At 40.6% G+C, this 25914-nt stretch overlaps 2 protein-coding genes across 2 annotated transcripts; both read left to right on the top strand.

Moving 5' to 3' along the window:
* Positions 1-2901: 2901 nt before the first annotated feature.
* Positions 2902-14893, top strand: cops8 (COP9 signalosome subunit 8). Its single transcript, XM_074658484.1, has 7 exons — positions 2902-3106; positions 4647-4717; positions 5477-5525; positions 6973-7105; positions 13058-13165; positions 13293-13355; positions 14263-14893. The coding sequence occupies exons 1-7, from the start codon at positions 3014-3016 to the stop codon at positions 14340-14342; spliced, it is 597 nt and encodes a 198-aa protein (XP_074514585.1). The 5' UTR covers positions 2902-3013; the 3' UTR covers positions 14343-14893.
* trim63b (tripartite motif containing 63b) lies at positions 8791-10425 on the top strand. Its single transcript, XM_074658483.1, has one exon. The coding sequence runs from the start codon at positions 8956-8958 to the stop codon at positions 10003-10005; it is 1050 nt and encodes a 349-aa protein (XP_074514584.1). The 5' UTR covers positions 8791-8955; the 3' UTR covers positions 10006-10425.
* Positions 14894-25914: the final 11021 nt, after the last annotated feature.

Here is a 25914-nt window from a genome sequence, read left to right as displayed (position 1 = left end):
CACAGTCAGAGGAGGGTTCTCACTGCTGTGGCGGGGTTTGTATAGTTACTGAGATTACCAAGGACCATGGAGTTAAAAGATGACTTTAAAGTTGCAGTAGGCAGAATGTTTTTGGCATCATTGGGCAAAAATTCCATAATCTTTCAGCATATTCAATCACAGGTCATTTCAGAGAGAGAGCGTTCCTATTGGCTGTTCATTCAACAGAGGCAGCTGTCAATCACTCGCAAACTCAGATCAAACGGTCAAACTAGGCAGCGCTGATTGAATATCAATTAATATTCTGTTACTGTAATGCCTATTTCTCGACTCAAATGTTTTCAGAAACATCTTGTAGTGCACTGTTTAGCAAATGAGAAAGATTGCTCTGGCTGGTGGGCGGTGCTTGGCATTTCCTCCGCTGATCTCAACATGGTGGCCGGGTCACAAACGTTCTCATTTTACAGCTAAACAGTACACTACGAGATGTTTCTGAAAACATTTGAGGAGAGAAATAGGCATTACAGTAACAGAATATTGATTCATATTTGAACAGGGCACCGAGGCGCATGTCAGGGGCAGCCCCTTCGCTCTGACATCTCTCTCATTAACGCATGTATATAGGTCCTGTTTATGTATGTGTGTGTGTCCTGTATATAACAGAGTGAAAAAACTGTAATTTCCCCTCGGGGATTAATAAAGTGCCTTTCTTCTTCTTCTAACCAGAATAGGCCATGCACCACAGTTTAATCCCACAAGCCTTATACATCATCATCAGAGGTAATGTTACAGGCACCTGACATACAACAATATGTCTTGTTTGTTCCTTGTTACTGATAGAGAGTTCAATCATCCAATCCACCAAACAACTCAAAACAAGAGTCAATACCAACAGGAGAATACACTGTTTACCATTGGCAGAGCATTTTGGCAAATTTTTCTTGGGCGCTACCCACATAATCAGCTGTGCTGCTCATCCCACAAATGCATGATCCTTACAAGTTGGACATCATTGCGAAGGTAAATAAACAGGCTTTCCAACGATGTAAAATACAATGCCAATTAGCATTGTAACAACAGAGAAATAATCGACCAAAACACAAGTTTCCGAACTTTGTTTTTCCAGTTTATATATATATATATATATATATATATATAACTTAGAAGAATCTCTAAGTGAAACCCTCAACCAAGTTGTAGGCAGGCATTGTGTAGTATATAAATGTGGACAGTTAATGAATGCTGACTTCATCTTGTCACCCTTTCAAGAAAAAAAAAATCTAAATTATTCCTGTAGGAGGAGCCTTTTCTTTCTTTCTTTCTTTCTTTCTTTCGTTGATTTGGTCGCCATCCATGTCTGCCTTTTTTGTTTGATTTTCATGGGATGTCATTGAAACTGTATTGTATCTGTGGTAGGCTATAGTTTGAGTCTTGGATTTGAGGTGCTGTGCACTCACAGGATTGAATTCGGCCCAATTGTGTTGTGGCCTGGGAGACCATACTGGATACTGCAAAATGCTAATGTGGACATGTAAATACTGAATATTTAACACAGATGTAAGACAGCAAATCTAGTGCAGGAGTATTACATCCACAGGGATAGTAAGTACAGTGATCATAGATCTATACAGATTTTTACAGATGGATCATAGAATCCACAGACAGAGGCAACAGGGAGAGCAGAGATGATACCCAGCCACCAGATGGGGTTTAAGAGGAGAACATCAGATTATTTGAGTGTGTATGCGGTTGAACTAGTTGCAATTCTGTTAGTATTGGAGTGGGCGAAGGATATAAGAGAAAGTAAAATACTCATCTGTAGTGATTCAGTTTCATCACTATCAAGTATTAAATAAGGAACATCCAAATACCACCAAGACCTAACAATGGCAACAGCACTAGAGTCCAAAGGGAGACATTTTTAAGGTTAAAGGAATACATACACATACTTGTAAAAGGGACATATACAGACAGCAGCAACAACATATATAAAAAAAAAAAAAATTTAAAAAAATAAAAGTACTACCTGTTGTAATAGTGCAGTGTCAAGAGATAAGTTCATATTAATATACATACATATTCATATTTATATACATACAACCAACCTCATATATAGATATATATACATACAGTATATACATATGTCTATATCCACACGCGCATTCATATAGATATCCACTTAGACACGCTTACACAATTATCTATTCTATTTTACAAACAAAAAAATGACATATTTACATCCCTTTAGTTGACCTTTATCGACATTGTTTATTTATTTATTTTTTTTAACTCCAATCCTCACTCTGACTCAAAGTATCCCACCCGCGCTCAAAAATTATATTCTGTTCTTTATTTCTATTAACATCCCTCTCAAGAACCCACTGATGTTTCAAAAACATTTTGAAGCGTTCAGTGTTTAACTGCTGTCTTTTTATGGCTTTAAATATAAATGCTTTCCCCATCATAATGATGATGTTGTTCAGGTCTTTTCCTTATTCATCATCCCTTAAATCACCAAACATTATAGATAACATATAACAGGTTATAGTTAGCAGACTAAGAATTGGGCACTGCCAATTGAACAGCTCACTGCATATTATTGTAAAACACCCTACTGGTCACTGTAGCCAGTGTCAGGTCATGGACACAGTTGAACACGTACTTACTTCATGCACAAAATATGAGATAATTAGACAAAAGTATGATAGCAGGTTTGCAGAGGTTGGCACCAGTGGAGGATTTGCTTGGATGCAGGGACACGGTGGAGAGGAGAAAGGTGATTGTTAGGTTACTGATCAACACTGGATTCATTAAGAGACTGTAGCAGAGTAGAGGTAGTGGACGGATACAACCAGGAGGAGGCAGCAATGCAACACAAAGGATGCCAGCTGCCGTAAAACACCGAAGACGAAGAAGAAGAAGAAGAAGCAGAAGATTCAGTCGTGTGTGTTTTATCCAGTTGACGGCAGCATCACCGCCGTCCTGCTGCTAATCTGCTACAGTTACACAGAAGAAGAAGAAGAAGACGGTCCCGATGCCACAGCTCGGCATCAACATGCCTGCTGCTCTGATCATGGAGGAAAACTTTGATAAACTGTTAGAGCAGTGTGAAGCTCAAGAGCTCGAGGTAAGCACTGAATCACAAAATTCATTATTTGTGCCAACAATAACTGTTAATAACCTGCAGGCTTTGCTCTAACGCTAGATACTAGTGTTTCATGACCAGCTGTGGCTAACGTCAATGCTAAGAAGCTAGCCTGCTCTCATTGACGATACTCTAACGCTAACTTCACTTTCTCTCACTGCTACATTGACTCACTATTGAGTACTCTATTGAGTGTGTGTTGTCCACCAGCCACAGTGGCAGGTGGACAACACAAGTTAATCCCCAGCCCTGTTAACATGAGCTAGCCAGTTAGCTACAATTAGAAAGCCACACATCTCTTCCTGTTTCGTTATGCTGATAAACACAACTAATGTTACAGCTGATACTACAGTGCTGTTGTATTTAGGTTCCCATAACCTACATGTTCACCCTGTAGCGTCAGGTAACCCTATGACTGACTAGTTACTGTATAACCATAGTAATAATGTAAGGTAAGGGACAATGCTATAGCAGAAGCTAATAACAACACTGACTGGATGGTGTGTTGGTTGTTGGAGGCACAGTCTGTAGCTAACCTTTCTGATCTTCTGCTGTGTTATGAACCATCCAGACCTCTCAGGACATCTGGATCAGGTCTGCTTAGTGTCCCCAGAGTCAGAACTAAAGAAATCTTGGTGTAGTCCTGGACTCTGACCTGAGTTTTACCATGCATATTAAGACTATTACAAAGACAGCCTTCTATCACCTGAAGAATATAAGAAGAATTAGAGGACTGATGTCTCAGCAGGATTTGGAAAAACTAGTCCATGCATTTGTCCTCACTAAGACCAAGAAAGTGGATCATATCAGTCCAGTTCTGAGGTCTCTACACTGGCTCCCTGTCTCTCAGAGAACTGATTTCAAAATACTGCTGCTGGTTTACAAAGCACTGAATGGTTTAGGGCCAAAATACATTTCTGATCTTCTGCTGTGTTATGAACCATCCAGACCTCTCAGGTCATCTAGATCAGGTCTGCTTAGTGTCCCCAGAGTCACAACTAAACATGCAGAAACAGCATTCAGTTATATGCACCAAATATTTGGAACAAGCTCCCAGAAACCTGCAGGACCGCTCCAACTCTTTTAAATCAAAGCTTCAAACTTTCCTGTTTGCTGCTGCCTTTTATTAAAGCAGATAATGATCTTATACTGAACTAGAGCTTTTACTCTTGCGTGTTATATTCTATTTTAGCTTCGATCCTATCTTTTATTTTTAGCTTGTTTTTATTTTCTAATCTTTAATGTTTTTATGTTTTTATAACTGTTTTAATTATGTCTTAATGTTCTTTTGCACTTTGTCGCAATGTTCTTGAATGTTTATGTGAAGCACTTTGAATTGCCCTGTTGCGGAAATGTGCTATACAAATAAAGCAGCCTTGCCTTGCCTGCCTTATGTAGCTAATGTCTATTAGTGAATAATCTTTATAATATACTGCATGGATTGTTTAGTGAAATTATAGTTTGGTTTCCTGCTAATATTCAGCTTCATCTTTAATATCACTCCTGCATTTCTTTTCAACAGGCTCCAGGGGGCATTGCAACACCTCAAGTGTACGCTCAGTTGATGTCGCTCTATTTACTTCATAATGACCTGTAAGTCAACTCTGTGTCTGTCTTCATTAGCTTACAAGGTTTTCTCTCTTTGTCTACAGTTTTTTTTTTTTAAATGGGGTCTGGGGCATGGATGGGCATTTGTTTTCAGATGTTTGGTTCATTGATAACACATAATTTGTCTATTCTTTGTACTTCTTCTGATCAAAGAAATACAACAGCATCCTTAATTTCAAAATAAATTGGCAAACAATTGGGATGCTCTTTTTCCTCGTCAGCTTTTCTGTGCTACGACTTTTTGTAGCACATATTATAGTGCATGGATGGCTTTACAAATAATACATTTGGTTTGGGAATGAATATGTGTGTGGCAAGCTGCAGTAGGTACCTGAAGTCTGTTCAGTTATATCACTGCTAACTAGTGCTAGGTCCTTTGCAGCGCAGCAGGCTGACATGTTCTTCTGTCTCCATCACCCCCGTTTCAGTGCCCGGGACAGTGCCGCTGCCACATTAGTGTACACACATGCACCGCTACACACAACAAACAGCGCTATCCATCTGAGAATAACTAGTTGTTGTATATGAATATTGTTGTGAGATTATTCCTTATTTCCTGGGCTATTTGGGGATTTTAAAATAAAAAACAAACCAAAAATAAATAATTGAATACTGGTTTAGACTTGGAGGTCGATTACCGAAGCTTCGAAGCCTTCGGGTCAGCCATATTGCTAACCCTGTGTTCTATTGCTGCCTGTAACCTGATTCTGTATATGGTCTAACTTGTTGATGTGGTTCCAACAGGAATAATGGCAGGTATCTCTGGAAACGGATTCCTCAAGCAATAAAATCGGTAAGCATAATAAAACATATGGAGACCTCTACTTGACAGTAAATAATAAAGACGAGTCTGGAAAGTAAACAAATTTGGCTGTCCAACATGAGCTTAAAGTTACTCCAAGGAACTTTCATTTTGTGTTGACTTTGGCGGCCCCTGTAGACAAAAGAGGTAGTGTTTCCAATGAGCACCTCCACCTCGTGTCGTAAAGATCTTCATCTGTCAGACTCCCTTTAGAAAACTTCTCATTTTGGTGGTTATGAAACAGTTTCAATTTAATACTGATGCCTCTATGTGATACCTAAGCAAACAAGACCATCAGTGAGAAGATTGACTATTTCTATATAGTTATTCTTAATGCCTGTCATCGGGTCCAATTTCCCACGACATCAGACGAAACGATTTACGGCACGCAGGTTCACCATAAAACACTTCAGCTCAGACTCCAGCGGGGCTTCTGGCAGTGACCAGTCCACAGCGGACTGGTTGCTGCCAGAGGCCAGTCCACAGCGGACAGACTCAGATCCAGATCCGGCCATGCTGCTGCCTTTTGATATGCGTCAGAGCTCCGGCAGGAGACGGACAGCTCCACGCCCGGCAGCAGCGGCTCCTCCTCTGGCTAGGAGAAGAGCTTCGCCTCGCTGCTGGACCGGCCAAAGACAAGTTGGTGGCCGGGAGGATCTTTCACATGGTACAGCGACTTCGGCTGGAAGTTCTACTTCCACTGTGTGCTGGCAGACAGAGAGAAGTTGCAGCGGGGCATCAGGGTCCGTCTGCAGCTGCAGAAGCTGGAGCTCAACGCCTGCTTCCTGGGAGCCGACACCACGCTGCTGGAGATCCAGGCCATATTGCAAGTTTTCTATAGGGAGTCTGACAGATGAAGATCTTTACGACACGAGGTGGTGGTGCTCATTGGAACCACTACCTCTTTTGTCTACAGCCGCCAAAGTCAACACAAAATGAAAGTTCCTTGTAGTAGCTTTAAGTCTATTAATCAAGTTGAACACACTGCATTTAATTCTTTGATACAGATTTATTGCACATAATTTGTTATCCCTCCACGAACAACAATGGCTCAAATGTAGATAAATATGTGGTTATTAATAACACATGTTTTGAGTTGTCTGATTGCATAAACGCTGGCAATTTATAACCATGGGAAAATTTACCATCACTGTCCTCTGTCTGGCAGGAAAACATTGAGTGCCTGCTGAGGCAGATGGAATAATGGTATTGCCAATCAGATCACAACTCCTAGTCAGATGCTCAGCTGCCTCATCTTGTGTATACAACCCAAGATTTTGTGTTTTAAATGGTGTTTTAAAATTGGCAGGACAGTTAAAAAATGGAACAACTGTGATTCAATATCCTAAGTATTTGGGTGTGACTGCTCTTTACAGTGACATGACAACCACAGCCATACTAAACATTTTTTAAATGCCTTTCCACTTGTTGTATACAGGCAAACCCTGAATTACCATCTATCTGGGCCGTTGGCCAACGCATTTGGCAGCGAGACTTTCCAGGGATCTACACAACCATCGCAGCTTTCCAATGGTCAGAGAATATCCTTCCAGTCATGGAGGCTCTTCGAGGTAACAACAAAAATGATGTCTTATCTGACGTTTCACTCACATTCCTTTATGTGTCATTTAGCTTTTTAGATTATTAAAACACTTCTAAATGATATTTAAATGCTTTACACATTTGGCTCCGGGTAAACTGTATCAAAATTCCCTGTAGGGAAATTGAAGGGAATAAAATATTTACATTTCCTCTGCATGATTTAGAATTACAATCAGCAGGGGGCACCAGCTGAAAACAGTTTTAGCTATGATGCAACCTGGGGGAAATATGTTGGAAAATTAAGGGATTGAATTTGAGTGTTTATCCAACACCTTTTCATGTCAAGCAGTATGGCATACTGGTATCATGAAGGCTAGTTCAGGTGGTTACAACACAATACTCTGAATAAGATATCAGTTTACATGCTCACACACTTGCACTGATAATCTCTCATGATAATGTAACTTGTGTGTCTTGATTTACACATCGCTTTCTTACATCAAGTGCCTAATTTTGAGAAAAATCTCTATATGAAATTATTTCCCTCGTGCTCACAATTGTTTGGGCATCCGTATCATGTGATGGTTCCCTTGTGCAAGAGTTTAAGAATAGCTTCTCCCTCATGTTTACGGTACTTCTTGTTGATCTGCTGTAGATGCTGACGTACGGTATGTCCTAAGACACATGGGCAACTATTGATTAGTTTGCTTGGTTGATGTGGTGAATGTGGGAAATTAAGTGTTTGAATCGAAATGCACGCATTTTACTCTTCTAGAAAGGTTTTAATAAGCAGTTTTAAACAAGGCAGCAATTCTTCCTATAAAGAAATTATCTATATAATAAAGTTCTTATTACCAAGTACATTAATATTTACTATATACACTTCCTATTGAGTGTTTGTTCAAAAATAACATTTTTCAGTTTATCTAAATAACCACTTTATCACAAGCCACTGGCAAGTCACAACAGGTTATTGGCCATGAACATGCCATAAACATGAGGCTTTAATATTAGAAAAATAACACCAAGTGGGCATCATAAATTACCAGAGCTCACGTGAGGTCTTTCTCAATTTGTCTGATACAGTCGGAAACCACAACATGTAATTATAAAGAAACAAAGAAAAAGAGGTACATTTTCATATTTGAAAAGCATTTACCAGCAAATGATTTTTTGCTTAAAAAAAAGAAAGACTTATAACTAGACGATTTAATAAAGACGTAATTAATCATCAAAACTGTCAATTTACTATTGATTAATACCACTGGTCGATTTAAATTTAGATATTAATGTCAAAAGTATATGCAGAAATTATAAAGTTTCTGTTTTCCTGTCACAAACAAAACTAGTTTATATAAACAGCAAACTATGAAATTAACAACAAACCAAAGGGGATAATATGGTCAAAACAACACAGAAGTCACAGGATGTTGACATTGACTTGTTTACCAATAAGATTGAGCTCCCTCTCTGTCACGTGGACCCTGGTGGTCTCTGCTCTGTCCACCACCTCTGTCACTGTAAGAAGGGACACAGGGCCCACTGGGACGGGTGACACATGCAGCACTGAGTAGAAGGGGGGGGCATTTCTCTGAAAAGATCCCAAGGCAGCAAGCAGGCAGGAATGTGTTCTCTGGTTGGTGGAGAGGATCGGATGTCACCAGCTGTGAGGGGCTGGTATAAAGGACAGAGCTGCCAGCTCTCAGCCAGAATAGATATCGGCATTTCACAAGCAACAGCACACACGAAGGATAAGTTCACAGAGTTTGCCCTTTATTTTGGTAACTTTTTGAAACCAACAGAGAGCGGGAAGCTTGTAGTTTTCTCTTGTGAAAATTAGGAACTTGCTGGTCTAACTACAGTTAGAGACGTTTCCATAATGGACGTTCAGAGGACAGGATCTATGGTTCGGCCCCCGAGCCCCATGGATAGCCTCGAGAAGCAGCTGAGCTGCCCCATCTGCCTGGAAATGTTCACCAAGCCTGTGGTCATCCTGCCCTGCCAACACAACTTGTGCCGTAGTTGTGCCAGTGACCTCTACGACTCGCGCAACCCATACCGCTTCTCCGGTGGCGTCTTTCGTTGTCCTACCTGCCGTTTTGAGGTTGTGCTTGACCGCCATGGTGTGCATGGGCTCCAACGTAACCTGTTGGTAGAAAATATCATCGACCTCTATAAGCAGCAGCAAGAAGGTAGCGGCGGTGGAAGCCCAGAAACCACCCTGAAGCCTAAAGACTCCAAAGAGCCGATGTGCCAAGAACACGAGGATGAGAAAATCAACATCTATTGCATGACCTGCCAGGTACCCACCTGCTCCATGTGCAAAGTGTTTGGCCAGCACAAGGACTGTGAGGTGTCACCTTTAGCAAGTGTCTACCAGGCCCAGAAGGGTGAACTGAGTAATGCTATCGATACCCTGGTGGCCGGCAATGGCCGCCTGCAGGCCCTGCTCAACCAGATGGAAGATGCCTGCCGTGCTGTGCAGGACAATGCTCAGCGAGCTAAGCAAGGGCTAGCTGAACGCTTTGACCTGCTATATGCTGTCCTGGAGGAGCGCAAGACCATTCTACTAGAGCAGATTGGTAAAGAGCAAGATGAAAAGGTGGCAGCTCTGCGGGCGCTGGCTCAACGCTACGGTGAACGACTGCAGACCAGTTCAGAGCTCACAGACACGGCTGTGAGGGCATTGGAGCAGGGTGGCGCTGCTGAGTTTCTGTTGGCCTCCAAGGGCCTCATCGTGCAGACCAAAGATGCAGCTAAATGCTCACTGGGGGAAGAGAGGCCAGAGCCGGGCTTCGAGAAGATGGACCACTTCACTTTGTCAACAGAGCACGTTGAAGCAGTCCTGGCGAAAATGGACTTTGGAGGGGCCGATGAGGATGAATTTGAGGACGCAGAGGAGGAGGAGGAAGAAGAGGAGGAGGAATAATGAAAATTGAAGTAGTTATGGACTTGTAGGAAGAACTGTAATATGTGCTTTTGAAGTTTTTTTGGACACAAAGTGTTTATGTTAGGAACTGCATTTGATGTTGAAAGAAATACAAAGTTACGGTGGATGTGGGCTGAACTGGCTTGCCCTTACTTTCAGTGCAATATTTAATTTCAATGTCGTATTCATACTTTTTCTTAACTTCTTTTTATACTTTTGTACTTCTAAGCCAGTTAAACTAAGAAATTGGTCTGGATAAATGTAAATTACACATAATTTCCTTATATGTAGCTTATGGAAATAGTTATTTGTGTTCGTCTCACTTTGTCTAACTTTGTGTGGAGTTGGTGATCAGCTGATCTGCCTGTAATCACCAAATCTGTCTTTGATGGAATGTGGAATAAAGCTGCATGAAGTTAAGCACCTATTTGCATTATTGCTAAACTAAAACATGAAGTTTAAGTTAAGGGAACAAACAAAGAAAGACCCAGTATGTAGAGTGCTTCCCTCAAAAAATATCTCCCAGACTGTTGTCACTCTTACTTGGCAATAGGCTGTATTTAAAAATAAAAGCCCTTGCCATGTCCTGTCTGCTTTGCCTTTGCTGGTGAAAAGTGGGGGCTATTTTTAAGAGGTGAGAGGGTGAGAAATGATAGCGGCCCTGGAATAGACTCGGGGAAGAACAGGCCAGGTCCTATTTCTCCTCCATAAAACTCCTGTCCTCCCACTCATGGATGTCTTGCTCAGCAGCTCCAACCCAACGTGAGTGTCAGAGGGCATACTAAGAAAGGCCAGTCCAGTTGCCGCACGAGTCATCTCCCAACGGTCAAAAGTCCATGGTAAAAATACATGTCTGCCTGGGGACTGTGTTACAAAAAGCCCCTGGAGATGACCTGCTTGGCTGTGTTTGGAGCATTTATTTTCTAATACGCAGAAAGTTGATCCAACACAAGAAGCAGTTTGATATGTGGTTCACTTTTAACAGATGGGAGTTTTTACACTGACTACAGCGGGGGAAAAACAACTCGACCAGTTTCCTCTGTAGCCGTTCATCAAAAGTGAGACACCAGAATAACAAAACAATAGTATCTCAGCCACATTTCTCTGGAACCACACCATTAAAACAGTCCGCTTAATCATCATAGTGTCTAAATAAGGACTGCCAATATTACTCTAAAGTCAACTGTGATTAAAACCATGACACAATAAAAATGAAGTACCTTCCAACACAACTGGTGCATAAACTCTGCCTTGACATAGTTTTCCAAGATAATATTTTTCAGTCCTTCCATCTCTTTTTGGACAACCGTTACAATAACAGGGAGAACAGGAAGCCCCTTTGGACGGCAGAATGGGAAAGTGCTCTTGACATATCTCCGGCCTTCCACTCACAGCTGTCTTTTCTCATCCCACTTGTTATTGTTACTGCTGCTAGCCGCTGCAACAGGCTGTTGGTACACATAGACCGTTGCTAGGCTTTAAAACACGAAAGGCCACAACCCTGAGGCATTTACGTGATAGCCGCAGGAGCGGCACCAAATGCACGCCGGACGGTGTATGTTCCATGCTGTTGTGAGGCCCTGTCACTCTTAAACTTATCTGCACAAACAACAGCACCGTGTCAAGTCAGGCGAGATCAAAGTGGCAGCTTTGACGTTTCAGGAAGCCTAAACCAGGGCCTGTTGATAAAGACTTAAGTTGTTTTTAGAGTAAGCACTGCACAGCATACTATAATAACCATGATTCATCTAGCTTCATTGAGCATTCATTCAGCATGCTTCATTTCACATGATCTATTTTTAAGTGTTCTTGATTATGGAAAATCTTGATTTCTTATTTGTTTTTGCTCATGAGTTCATCATTATCAAATCCAAGGTTACCTAACAACAAATGCACCATGTGATTTAAAACAAACCCAGATGCGAGAAGCAATGAAAGACAGACAACCCAGAGGTTTTACTCAGTATAGCTTAATTTTAATTTCAAACCAACTCCTGTCAGTTGTTAACTTGTTTGCGCTTGTTTGGGGGTGATGAGAGGAAGCCACTTCAAAAACTCAAACACACAGAATTACCAGAAGCAGACCTTGTATACATTAAATTAGCAAGAGCAGGAAGGACATGAAGTAAAAAATGCAGATCTCAAGCATTCACTTGACATTTTACCAAAACATACTCACCTCTGACTGCTAATAGTCATAGCAGAGTAATACTTTTTTTTTTTTTTTTACAGCCCCACCTGTATGGCAAGCCGTTTTAACATTTAATCAAACCACACTCCTATCTGTCATTACATTTAAGATATTTATAATAGCATTTATCCTAGTCAAAATTGTATTCTCACTAGTCAGAATGGTAATTAAAGATATCCACAGTAATAATCTTTTGTAGTAGAATTTGAATTTCAAGATATCTACAACTTGGATGTACTAATCAAAACTAAATTTAAAATATATTTAACTCCTTAAAAAGTATAAGTGGCCTTTTTTTAACATTCAATAGCTCGACGGGATATGTATTGTAGATATTTGTAATCTAATTCTTCATAGTCAAAAGGAACATTTCAGATATCCACAACGTCATTCTTCCTAGGAGAAATGTCATCACACCATGCATGTGTATGTCCATAATCCATCAGTCTTAATCTGAAATGACAACTGTGGATAGGAAGAATGTCATTGTGGATATCTGAAATGTTCATTTGGACTAGGAAAAAAAACGAGTCACGGTTATCTGTAATACATATCCAGTTTAGCTATTACATGTTTAAAGGGTTTGCATCACTACCTGTCTCTCTTGATTGTTACTCACAGTGTAGGACTTCCAGTGCTGTTGCTAATTACCAACTTTGTTCTCAAGAAACGGGACTCTTAAATACCATGTTAAAATTACATTACAACATAAGTGTGTCTGTAAGTTCACTGTGAGTTGCTGTTGCCCATATACTGTATGCACTTTAAATAGAACCAGAGCACAGTTTTGGCATGTATGCACTCCATATTATGTACCTATCTGATATTAATGTCTCTGTGTGTCTCATGCATCCTCCACAGAGAGCACACGGCAAAGGGCGTACAGTCTAGTGGCCCAGGCATACACTTCCATCGCAGCAGATGATTTCGCTGCCTTTGTGGGATACTCTGTGGAAGAGGCAGTAAAGGGTAAATTTACACAAGAATTCAATAGATGTTTTAGTAATAAAAACAGCGTGAGTATTGCAGTGTTTCTACAGGGGTAAACCGTTTATACATTTGCTGATGAGGGTGTTTGTTTGTCCTTTGTCCATAGGTGTGGTGACCCAGGGCTGGCAGGCAGACCCCGCTACCAGGATGGTGATGCCAAAAAAGCCAGGTAGGTGGCAGTATTGCACTTTCAATCTGTACCCATCATCAGCCCACTGCTCTGTTGCCCAAAACTGTTTTCTCTTCATGATTAATCCTGCGCCCGCCTTCCTGCTACTCTTCTCCAGTATTTTATTTTATGCACATAAAACTGTTGAGTGTAGGGGATTTAAGAGCCATTTTAATCTCAATGAAAGACAGATGACATTTTCTTTTTCCTAGAATCTCTTGAGTCTCCCTTGTCTAATGTCCATATTTCCAAAGGTTACCTCATCCATTCCCGTTTCTTTTCTTCTATGCTCCCTCATTTTGTCAAGATTTTTATCACATCATCACATCTCCTCAAGCACAGAGTCTCGTAGATTTATCTATCTTGTAAGAGAAACTTGCTGATTTATGCAAACAGTCAAAGGAGGAGGTTGTGGTATGTCCTGTTCTCTGTAATCATCGGACAGAACACCATCTGCCGCGCACATGTCCAATGCAACACGCTAACCCACTCACCATTAATCCTCACATGTCTGCTTTTTTTTCCCCCTCCAAAGCGCCACCAGGACTTAATAGTGTTTGGTAATTTTGGTTGTAGAGTGGATCTCGCACAGGAAATCATTCTGGTTGAGATAAAGTGTTGGAATGATCCCCAGGCTGAATGTTTCACAGACACATGGGGGAGACTCTGTAGGTAGTGTTGTTAAACATGTCCGGGGAAGCGGTGAGCTCAGATGTCGACAGTGTGGTGGTTAACTTGAAACCTGTGACCTGCTGAGTCTGTCTGAGTTGGAACACGTGGTGCCGCAGCCACCAAGTTAAAGCTGGGGAGATGTAAGGAGATCGATTGTACTTGGCGCAACAAGGAATCCCCTCTCTGACTCAATCTCTCCTCCTACGTCTCTTTCTCCTGTCCTCTCTCTCAACAGATCCTCCCCCCGTCTCATTGGTTCCAAATGAGCAGCAGTTGGCCAGACTCACTGACTACGTGGCTTTCCTTGAGAACTGATAACCCACCACTGCCACCCTTTTTTCGCTCGCTTGGTACAGAGGGAGAAAACAAAGTTTGGATAAACTCTTCCTCCAGTCCCACTCCCTGATAGAGATGTACCAAAAACACATCCATCACCTTGCATGAATGCTGCAAGCTCTTCTCCGAGACCTGCCTATTTATGTGCTAATCAACTAATATAGCTTCCCCCTTGTTAATTCATATGTTAAAAAAAAATTTCAGACACAAATGTTGTATTATATTATTTCTTATTCTGCTCTCTGAAACCCACCTGATGTATAGATTCGGATCTGATTTCGAAGGAGAAATGTGTTTCTCATTACTGTCAGTATATTTTTATCGCTAACCTAACAGACCCTTCCCACACAATAGAAATACACACACTAGTATGTACAGTTCGTCCATTCGGTTTTAGCACTTAGAGGTTGCCTTGAAACAAATTTGCAGAAGTCTTGGCATGCATGCATCAACGTGTGGATGTCAGTCCTCAGACCTCATATTTTGAAGTTTATGTTTTGACTGGTGAATAAATATTTTGCTGTTTCTAATTTAGTAATCTTTTATTTTTTCCTCTCTCTCGATATGTTTTAGTTGGTCTTTACAGAGCAGGCTGGGCTCGATAAAGGATGTTGAATATTGAATTATATTTGTCGTTTGGGGCTTACTGCTGTCACGTTTATCTCACATGAAAATAACTTTGCAGTTTTCTGTGGCCTGGCGTCAACAATTCACATACGTGGAGAAGAACATAATGTGTAAGGAAACCTATTAATGCTGTGGTTCTAGCCGCATTAGACCTCCAGTTACACCTGCAGTAGGCTGAATGTTTTTGGCATCATTTGGCAAAAATTCCAAAATAACCTTTCAGTATATTGTAATTCAAGTATTTTGAGAGATAATTAGACTACTGCACCTCCTCATGGCTCTGTTTTCAGGCTTTAAAAAAATAATCTTCGCGTGATGGGAGACTTTGGCCAATCACAGGTCATTTCAGAGAGACAGCGTTCCTATTGGCTGTTCATTCAACAGAGGCAGCTGTCAATCACTCATGAATGCCGATCAAACAGTCAAACTGAGCAGCGCTGATCAAATATGAATCAATATTCTGTTACTGTAATGCCTATTTCTCTCCTCAAATGTTTTCAGAAACATCTTGTACTGTACTGTTTAGCTGTAAAATGAGAAAGTTTGCTCTGGCTGGTCGGCGGTGCTCTGTATTTTCTCAACTGATCTCAACATGGCTGCCGGGTCACAAACTTTCTCATGTTACAGCTAAACAGTAGACTACAAGATGTTTCTGAAAACATTTGAGGTGAGAAATAGGCATTACAGTAACAGAATATTGATTCATATTTGATCAGCACTGCCTAGTTTGACCGTTTGATCAGAGTTGCATTATTGTGACATGCAAAGCGCCTTCACTGTCGGTGTGGAGATTTGAAATTGCCGTGTGGATTTTCAGCTTGTTTCATCACTTTTTCAAGTATAAGTACGAGTCGTCGTTAAATATAGTATAAAAAGGAATGCTCTCTGAATCTGTAATTAAGCTTGAAGCGGTGGAAAAGTGATGGACTTTTTATTTTGTAAAGGCATATCTGGCTGCCATCTGTTCATCAATGCCACGAAAAAGATGTCTGGTGGTGATTTCTTGTTCTTTAGCCCTCATTGCATCCTGTTTAGAAGAAGAATTTGAAACATACAGTACTTATTTACTTTATACTTATTTGATCTACACTTGTTTGGAGTGGCAGACATTTGATGTGATTTAGTGTGAAATCATGTACATCAGAGCCAATCCTTGCATGTTTGTGGTGGTGAGGAACTCATTTATTTCATGACATGGTTTGCTTTGTTGAGTCTTACTTGCTCGCCTTATTAAGTTTATTTTAGTAACAACCAAGGCTATATCTTCCTATCGTTTTTGACTTTATTTAATATTCAGTGGACAGTAATGTAGTGGATGCATCTTACTGGTTCAGATTGTTCTCGTCTATATATAGGCTAGATATGTTAGTTTGTGTATTTGCTGTATATACATGTGGTGACTCAAACCCATGTCCAGGCATGCGTTGAACTGGCTTCATGACAGCACAGCGTGCCAGAGTCAGTCAGCACAAGTGTGAGCGTGAGAAGGTAACTGACCCTGATCACGCTTCTGTGTCTGTCTCAACGGTACTAAATTTGTACACAGACGCACATGCACCCACACAGATAGGGCTGATGAAATGCTGAGCTGAAGTTGCACAGCCTAACGCATGTATTGATATGGATGACCCCAATGTATTTCCAGTGTGAAAGACATGAGTAAAACTCACATGTTTTAACTGTATGCCAATTCAGCCGATTAGACTGTTGTCAGGCTATTAAATAGGTGTTATCTGTCGCTATATGCCCCATAGATGTGGGTAAATAGGGGCCTACTACACCCATTAGTAGGTTTTATCATGTATTCACATGGCAGATCACCGAAAGAAGGTATAAAACAACATGACAACGACCTGTAGTGACCGTAGTAATTATGACAGGAGCAGAAGCGGAAGTCAGGCGCTGTAGTATAGACGGTGTGAAACTCCATAAGGGCTGGAGGTTGGGGACGATGATGGGAGACCAGAGTTTGCATCCCTTGTGAAACCAACAATGTTTAGTTGTCTTCATAGTTATTATGACCCCAAACACGATGTTTTTCCCTAAACTTAACTGTTTTTTTGTTTTTTTTGCCTAAATCCAAAGAAGTTGTAGTTTTATAACCTACACCTAAAGATGTAGTTGTGTTGCCTAAACCTAAAGAAGTTGTAGTTTTATAACCTACACCTAAAGATGTAGTTGTGTTGCCTAAACCTAAAGAAGTTGTAGTTTTGAAGCCTAAATCTCGCTGTTGACTATCGTTCATATTTTTTTCTTAAATAAGGTCTCGCGGTGGTCTATAGAGGACTTGGCCTCTATAGCTTCTACTAAAAGAGGAGACATGCGCCTGACAGCAAAGTTGTCTAATTAAAATGTTGTGTGTTCTTAGCTGACTTGCTAACGTTAGCCACTAGTAGGCCGAAGCCTATTAAGGAATCAGCTAGTTTTCTTCAGAGTTGAAGGGTTTGTGAAATGCATGCACAAATGTAGAAATACAGAAATTAAGTTTTATATGTATTTAAGAATAAGTAATTTTCCATCCTCCATAACTGAACCTCAATTGCTTCTTATGATTAGCCAGTCCCTGGCATGGTAACTCCAACCCCCCTAGATATGCATGTGTGTGTGTGCGTGGGTGAATGTGTAGTAAATAGTAATGTGCTTCAGATAAAAGCATTCCCCAGCACTTCAAATGCACTTTAAGTGCTTTGAATGTATACTATATAATATACACTGACAGGTTTCATACAGTCAAGTAAAAAAGTCACAAAACACAGGACCTTTGAGGCGATCAGTAAGCTAATTTGAAAACCCTGAGTTTGTGTCCTGCATGTGGATACTAAATCAGTCTTTACAGTGCAGATAACACAGATCAGGTTAAGGCAATGTTGTGAGCCAGCTGGGAGAATGCTTTGAAGCAAGGACACAAGGTCATACTGTATATCCAGAATAGGCTGTTAGCATTTTTACTGCTGTGGGTCCAACAGCAAGTTTGATAGCCACATGTTGGTGCAATGAAGAAGGCCAGTGAGGTCTTTGATGATTTTTTCTGTTTATCCCATACATGCACAACACAGTCTCACGGCAGTTCGTTAAATGGTCACAAAATCTATTTGATTCGTGTACATAGACACAAATTCCCCCTTTTCGTGATGCTCAGCACGACATTCAACAACATATTTTTCATGCGTTTTCCTACGAATGTCCAGCAACACGTGACGCACGTGTCAATTTCTGATAGTCTTTTAAAAAAAAAATCTACTTAGTTAGGCTTAGAAATAGATGGACTTGGTTAGGCTTAGGCAACAAACTACTTAGTTAAGTGTAGGAAAAGATCGCGGTTCGAGTTAAAACTTTGAGTTCGGAAATGCTGTAACTTAAGTATGTAAGTTACGTGACAAATAAGTCAACTCTGACTTCATGTTTCATACGGGACACGGACATTGGTCTCCTGGGTCACAGTCCTGTGTTTTTTAGGTTTAGTAAAAGATCGCGGTTTGAGTTCAAATAACTTCGGAAGTGCTGTAACTTAAGTACGTAAGTTACGTGACAAAAACTACTTAGGTTTAGGAAAAAAGTCACGGTTTGGGTTTAAATAACTCCGAAAGTGCTGTACCTGAAGTACGGAAGTTACGTGACAAATAAATCAACTTTGACTTCTGGTTTCACACGGGACATGAACACCAGTCTCCTGGGTCACAGTCTTGTGTTTTTTTTATTCCACCATCCACCCCAACTTCTTCCCTATGTGGCGTTCGCCGCTCTTTATACTTCCTGGCTCACCATTACGTGGATTACAAGCGAATTGATTTCATGCTGACCATCACAAAAAAACGTGAAATTCGTGTCTATGTACACGAATCAGTACATTAAATTTTGTGACTATTTCACAAACTGCTGTGCGACTGGGCTGGCATGCATGACCTGTATATCATCCTGGAAGTAAACAGGCAAACAGCAGTAACTACTTCAGTAAAGGTTAAAGGTTGTGACCTCATGTAACATTAACTGACCTTTAATACTTCCGTTTTTGTCAAAAGGCTGAACTTTGGTGCGATTTTTCCTTTCCACTGGTCACTGCTGGTTTATACCAAAACTAGAATATGCTGTTGGAAACAAGTGTTCTGTAATGAACTACAGCCGTCGTTACATAAATAGTTGTCAGCAGTCTGCTGAGTTTCTCACAGCTCCATACAAATGGCCTGCACATTTTAGTCTTTGTCATTCACGTGTTTCCAGTCCAACCTGCCTTCCTTCCTTTTGAAGTGGCTGAGATCACTGGTTTGTATTACTTGTACAGTCATCCAATTTTTGTTTGCAGTGAGCCTCCAGACAGATAGCAGATTTTAGAAACAATTAACACGAACACAGAAAAGCAGAAGGAAAGATTAGAAAAATGTGGACATGGTCAATATGTTTTCTTTTCTTCCTTTTTTTTACGTGCGAGTGAAGAAAATAAAACTCGTGGGATCTTAGCTGAGTCAATGGCCTAGTGTCTTTTGCACAGATGCTCACAAAGAGCCAGGGGATTTTGTGAGGTCATTTTTTCCAGGGGTCAAAGGTGACTTCTGTAGTGTATCATATAACATGCCACTGACAAGATGTTATACAGCACTGCGAGGGTTTTCAAAGTGAAATGTCTTATGTTGTTTGTTTTAGCTGTTTTAAGTCTGTTGAATTTTCTTTTATGTGAAACTTTATATTCTGCCGTCTTGGCCAGGACTTCCTTGAAAAAGAGATTTAGAATCTCAATGGGAAATATCCTGGTAACATAATATACGTGTGTGTGTGTGTGTGTGTGTGTGTGTGTGTGTGTGTGTGTGTGTGTGTGTGTGTGTGTGTGTGTGTGTGTGTGTGTGTGTGTGTGTGTGTGTGTGTGTGTGTGTGTGTGTGTGTGTGTGTGTGTGTGTGTGTGTGTGTGTGTGTGTGTTATGCTCTTGCAGGCCTGTTGATATGTACTAGGGCTGTCAATCGCATGATTGTCCATAGTTAAACACGAATAATCACAAATTTATCGCACAGTTTTATCTGTTCAAAATGTACCTAAGAAGGAGATTTATTTTTCAAGTATTTAATAATCTTATCAACATGGGAGTGGGCAAATATGATTGTTTTATGCAAATGTACGTATATATTTATTATTGGAAATCAATTAACAATTCAAAACAATGACAAATATTGTCTAGAAACCCTCACAGGTACTGTATTTAGCATTAAAATATTCTCAAATCATAACATGGCAAACTGCAGCCCAACAGGCAACAACAGCTGTCAGTGTGTCAGTGTGCTGACTTGACTATGACTTGCCCCAAACTGCATGGTGTACGGTCATAGACCTGCTCTACATATAAAGCGTCTTGAGATAACTTCTGTTGTGATTTGACGCTATACAAAAATAAATTGATTTGATTTGATTTGCATGAGATTATCATAAAGTGGGCATGTCTGTAAAGGGGAGACTCATGGGTATACATAGAACCCATTTTCATTCACATATCTGGAGGTCAGAGGTCAAGGGACCCCTTTGAAAATGGCCATGACAATGTTTCCTCGACAAAATGTAGTTAAGTTTGGAGCGCTATTTATTATGACATACCAATAGATTCCTTACGTTTTCTAGTTTCATATGATGCCAGTATCTTCGCTTTAAAACTGAACCTCTTACAACCTAAAAATTGCAAGTTGCATTAATGCGTTAAAGAAATTAGCAGCATTAAAACTCATTTTTATTAACAAGTTATTGCTTTAACTATGACAGCTCTAATATATACACATTACATATCCAGAAACTATTATTATGGAACTCTATGGTTAATGCTGTTTTGTTTTTTTAATTTAGTTTGTGCAGTTTGGGTGTGGAAATGGTCTTGCATGTTTTGTTGGCATAGCTCAGCAGTTCTAGCAGTGTCTATATCAGGAGGAGATGATCTGTTCAGCAGTCTCAACCTAACGGGATGCCTTGAATGGAGGAAGAGGTCACATAAGAGAGGAGATGAACCAGTAGGGGGCAGTCTTCGCTAACAGTTGGTGTCATCTCAGAGTCGGCGCATGTGTCTTGCATCTGACAAGACACATACTGTACTGCTTGCTATTTATCAGATACTAAAATGCATCATAGACAAGTTTATAAAGCCTTCATCAAAAGTAGCAATATTTGGATAAGAGCAGAAAAAGCAGATTTTTTCACATTTTCCTTTTGCTCCAACTTGGAGGGGGGTGTTGTTTAAATCCAGCAGCAAAAGCTCCTTCACATCCACAGAGAAAATGTTTCCATGTGGGACGATGAGTCATGAGCATGAGACCAAGAGAAGAGTCCAAGAGGATGTGGGAGACTGAACAGAGGACGGTGATGAGAAAAAGAGCGGGATCAGAGAGGAGGAGGAGAAGAAGAGAGATGGTGCAGGGGCCGGTAGGCGCCAAAGCGAGAGAAGTCGTGGGAGGAAGAGCGAGGAAGACGGAGAGTCAAGGAAACTTTTCAAAGGCGATTGCTGCATGAGTGCCAAGTGGATAAATATCAGCTGCAATGAGACAAAGATTGAATATAGCTGGAGTCAAAGTGAATTTTCCAGCATTATATTGTTGAGGTTATGGAGGTTTTAACAGATTACAGCATGGCTACATTAAAATGTTTAAAATTGTGTAAACAAACTGGAAATGTATGAATCCGTGGCGGCTTTTTAACACGCTTGACAGTTTGTGTCATTACAAGCCACATCCAGATTCTGCAGCCTTGCGGATTCATAAATCACTTATGTTTACCCTGGTCTAGCATAAAAAATGACATGTTTTCCTGAGAAAAAATGTGCTTATATTTATCTTATATACAGACAACCAAACTCTGGAGGGCTCTCTCAATCCACGCAGTAGGCCTATCACCAAGTCCTGCGTCCTCAAACGAGCTCGTGAGAACCGACGAAACGTGAAAATTCATTCTCACGAATGGAGAATTAGATGCAGTTTCTCGATGCAGCTGTTTTTCCAAGCCATGTGACCTCGGTAAGAGTTCACAGATAATGGCCGCAGGCCCTCACATCTCTCATCCAGGAGATTTCCTAATCCACTGTTAAAAGTCAAGACATCCAGCAGGACTTGACTTGGCTTAAACGGTCCCGCTGCCAGCCAAAACTGAATGGGTCTTTTATGAGTCCACCATGTACGCTTCATTCATGTGGTCCTGGGGACGTCACCTTCGCACTTTGTGTAATTACAGAGGAAATTAGGTGAGGAAAAGGAATACAGATCACTGGCAGAGTACAGTGAGGACACGCAAAAGCATGATTTCATTTTATTCAGCTTTAAAGTCTACTTTTATTTGAAAAAGACACAAAGTTAAATACAAATGTCCTCTTGATGCCACTTTTTTTTTAAATTGAGGCTGCTTTAGTTTCACATAATACTTTTTGGAAAGCATTAGACTGAGAATGACATGGTTAAGGATACACAGCAGAGACAGCTCATGCAGCATGTAAGCCTCAGCCAGCACACATTGCTCTTCCTCAGCAATATCTTACAGCCATGACTCCTTAAATCAAAGACATTTTAGTTTTTTTTCTTTTGGTTTACTTTCAGAAACCGTAGGGAGTTTTATTTCTTATACGTTATGTTTGCTCTCATACTTAGAGATATTAAACATTCTAAAGAAAACTTCACAATTAAACCTGCAGTAGTCTCCTCATGGCTCTGTTTTCAGGCTTTAAAAAATCTAGCCTGTGACGGGAGGCTTTGGCCAATCAGAAGTCATTTCAGAGAGAGAGCGTTCCTATTGGCTGTTCAACGGAGGCAGCTGTCAATCACTCGCAAACTCCGATCAAACTGTCAAACTAGTGCTGATCAAATATGAATCAATATTCTGTTACTGTAATGCCTATTTCTCTCCTCAAATCTCTAAAGCTGAACTGTTTCGCGGACCGAACCCACCGTCAGTCTCCTCCCCGAGGTCGAGCTTGTTCAGAGTGGTAACGTCCAAGCTGATGCCGCCTCTCTCTGCTCGAGCCTGGATCGGTGGCACTGAGTCCTATGATGGAGAGGATGGGCTCAGTGGTGTGTCCGGTGTCAGTGCCGGTGTCAGTGCCGTTGACACTGCGCGTTTCCGGTGGCATCGGTCTGGAGGTTCCCACTCTGAACGACAAACACCTGGTGGGAGGTGAGGTGGATGGGTCCAACAAACACAGGGCTTTCATTCAGGATACCGCTGTTCTTGTCCCGTGCGTTAAGTTTCCCTTTCATGTAACAATCAGATGTTCATTTGTGTTTTGTGTTAATAAAAGTACATCGTCAGGCCTTAGAGGGAGCAGTGGATCTGTTATGATCGTGTGAGCTAAATTCATGGTACACTGGTCTGTCATGTAAGTAATACTACACATTGGTTCCCCAGTTATCTTGCCACCATGCAGTTAAACAACTTTGTCCAGCTCGTTCCTTTAAAAAGTAGAGACCTTGTTGAGCCTTTGTAAACCTATTCCATGTCAGTTTGTCATCAATAATAGCGCCCAGGTACTGTACACTTTCAACGGTTATGTTGTTCATAATTACAGTGGACAGAGAGGAGTTTCTTCAAAAATCAGCGATGATATATTTTTATGTTTAAAATCAATGAGTTATTTGAACACTAGTTGTAGAAATGGTTGATCTCAGCTCTATAACTGGTCTCATTGTCCATAAAAAGGCCTATCACAGCCGCATCATCTGCAAATGTTATCATTGTGAAATTGTCCTGCTGTAGTACGCCTCTTTTTGAGTTCCCCTTTAAGTTCCCCTTAAAACTTCTGCCACTTTTTGTCTACTCGGTAAAGCCAGTTACAGACAAAGGAAAAGCTCTCACTGGCCATAAATACAGGATAAGCATGAACTAAATAAACACCAAGCACACAAAAGATAGGTGAGCTTCCTATTTAATTTGCTTTATGAAGTTCAGTATGGACAAAAATCTGAAGTGCAGGCTGATGCTATTAGGAAACAAGTAAACGAAACCTCTTCCAGAGGGTCTGCGGTTCATGTGACTTTGCACTGGTTGGCAATCTGGCTTTAATATTGTCAAGTGACAGAGGGAACTGCTCAAAAGAAAGCTGTTGTTCTCTGTTCTTTCTGTGCCAACATCCCTCTTTGTTAACGTGATTGTTTCCATTTGTGAATAATAAAACAGAGGCAAAAGGCAACTTGTCAATGCAGTCTAATTTGTAAAGTCAATAGCTGCGGTACAAGCATAATAGCTGCGCTGTAACTTTATATGAAACCATGATGTAGATGGCCTATTTTTAATATAATACGCAGACTGGGACAATATTCCGGACAAAATGACGTGACTTGTTATCAGCGTTCCCTCCTGTTTTCTTTTTACAAAAAATAAAAGAGATAAAAGACATCTCAGATTAATCTTTTAATCTAATTATCTTTCTTCTTCTTGAGATCAATAACAAACTCAGCAACTCAACTTTTCACACCGCTGACTCAGGATGGAAAGAATGTTTTCCTGTCAGACTGGAACTAAGGAGTGAGTTGAACTCAAATTTTACTACCGTCGGATTAAACTGCCACAGCATGAAATGGAAAAAGGGAAAATAGAGACACAAGGGTGTCTTTAACCCCTTACCATTGTGTCCTCTTTTTGAGAGGGGTAGAGGTGGGGGACAGGGGAGGTTCAGGGTGAGAGAAATATTCAACAGTAGATGCCACATTGACATGGTGTACATCATCTGAAAGCTGGGAACCTGAAGATGAATTTGAGATCCAGCTCAGCACTGTGTGTCAAGTTGTTCTAGTCATCAATAAGAAATAAAAAAAATAGTTAATCAATTAATTAATCAATTAAAAATAAATTGTTAAAGTGTATAAGAGTGTAGAACATGATGATAGAAGTATATGATGGCCATCCCATTTTACCACTCGAGAATTGATAAAAATTATCAATAATCCCTCCAAAATACCACATTAAGACACCAAGACCTTGAGGAACACCATAGAAAAAGCCATGCTGTGATTTAGTATCAAAAACTTTTTGACATTTGGAGAGCACTTCTGTTTTGGAAACTGCTCGGAAACCCCCTTATTGTCAATCTAGCTGGGAAAGCCATCCATCCTCTGAATGCTTTAGGGCTTTAGTTTGTGGTTGTAAAGTTTCATGAGGCTGTGATTATACTAGAGGTCACCGCAGGTCATTTTATACAGTGAGGTCAAGTTTCCAAAAAATGGTCCCACTACAATGAAATGGCTACTATGGGGACTGACATCGTCACACATGAATACAATTGGGCTCATTGGATCCACAAGAGTCTCAGCTTTACAGTGATACCCAATTTATGTAATTCCAAGAGTGTTTAGGAACCCCAGCATGTTATCTGCCTCAACCTGCATGTGATTATCATGAAGTGGGCATGTCTGTAAAGGGGAGACTCGTGGTTACCCATAGAACCCATTTTCATTCACATATCTTGAGGTCAGAGGTCAAGGGACCCCTTTGAAAATCACCATGCCAGTTTTTCCTCGCCAAACTTTAGCGTAACTTAGTAGCATTATTTAGCAATATTCCCGACAAGCTAGTATGACATGGTTGGTACCAATGGATTCCTCAGGCTTTCCAGTTTGATATTTTCACATTTTCAATTTTTTTTTTTTATTATCTACCAAATTAGGGCGACAAAGTACGCCATGCTCATTTTTATTCATAAGGTACACTCTAATTATCTCCAGTGTTTTATGAACATTTCTACAGGTAATTAAGAACAAGTGTAGCCTACATGAAGACTGGCCTCACTTGATGTCACCCCAGGTTTTCTTGTATGTCTTTAGCTGCTTGTGATAGACACGTGATAGACAGGCTGCATTTGAAATGACCAAGGCACCTTATTAGACTTTTAGATATTTTCCTTCCACACAAGCACTTGTAATCTATTTGGCAGCTGCACCCTCGAAGCCCTGGCAAACCCACACAGGTGTTTTCACCTCTGGC

The sequence above is a fragment of the Sebastes fasciatus genome, chromosome 14 (genome assembly GCF_043250625.1).
Source record: "Sebastes fasciatus isolate fSebFas1 chromosome 14, fSebFas1.pri, whole genome shotgun sequence".
Taxonomy (NCBI): Eukaryota; Metazoa; Chordata; class Actinopteri; order Perciformes; family Sebastidae; genus Sebastes; species Sebastes fasciatus.
The sequence above is the reverse complement of the archived record's forward strand: the minus strand, read 5'-3'. Positions and strand labels throughout refer to the sequence as shown.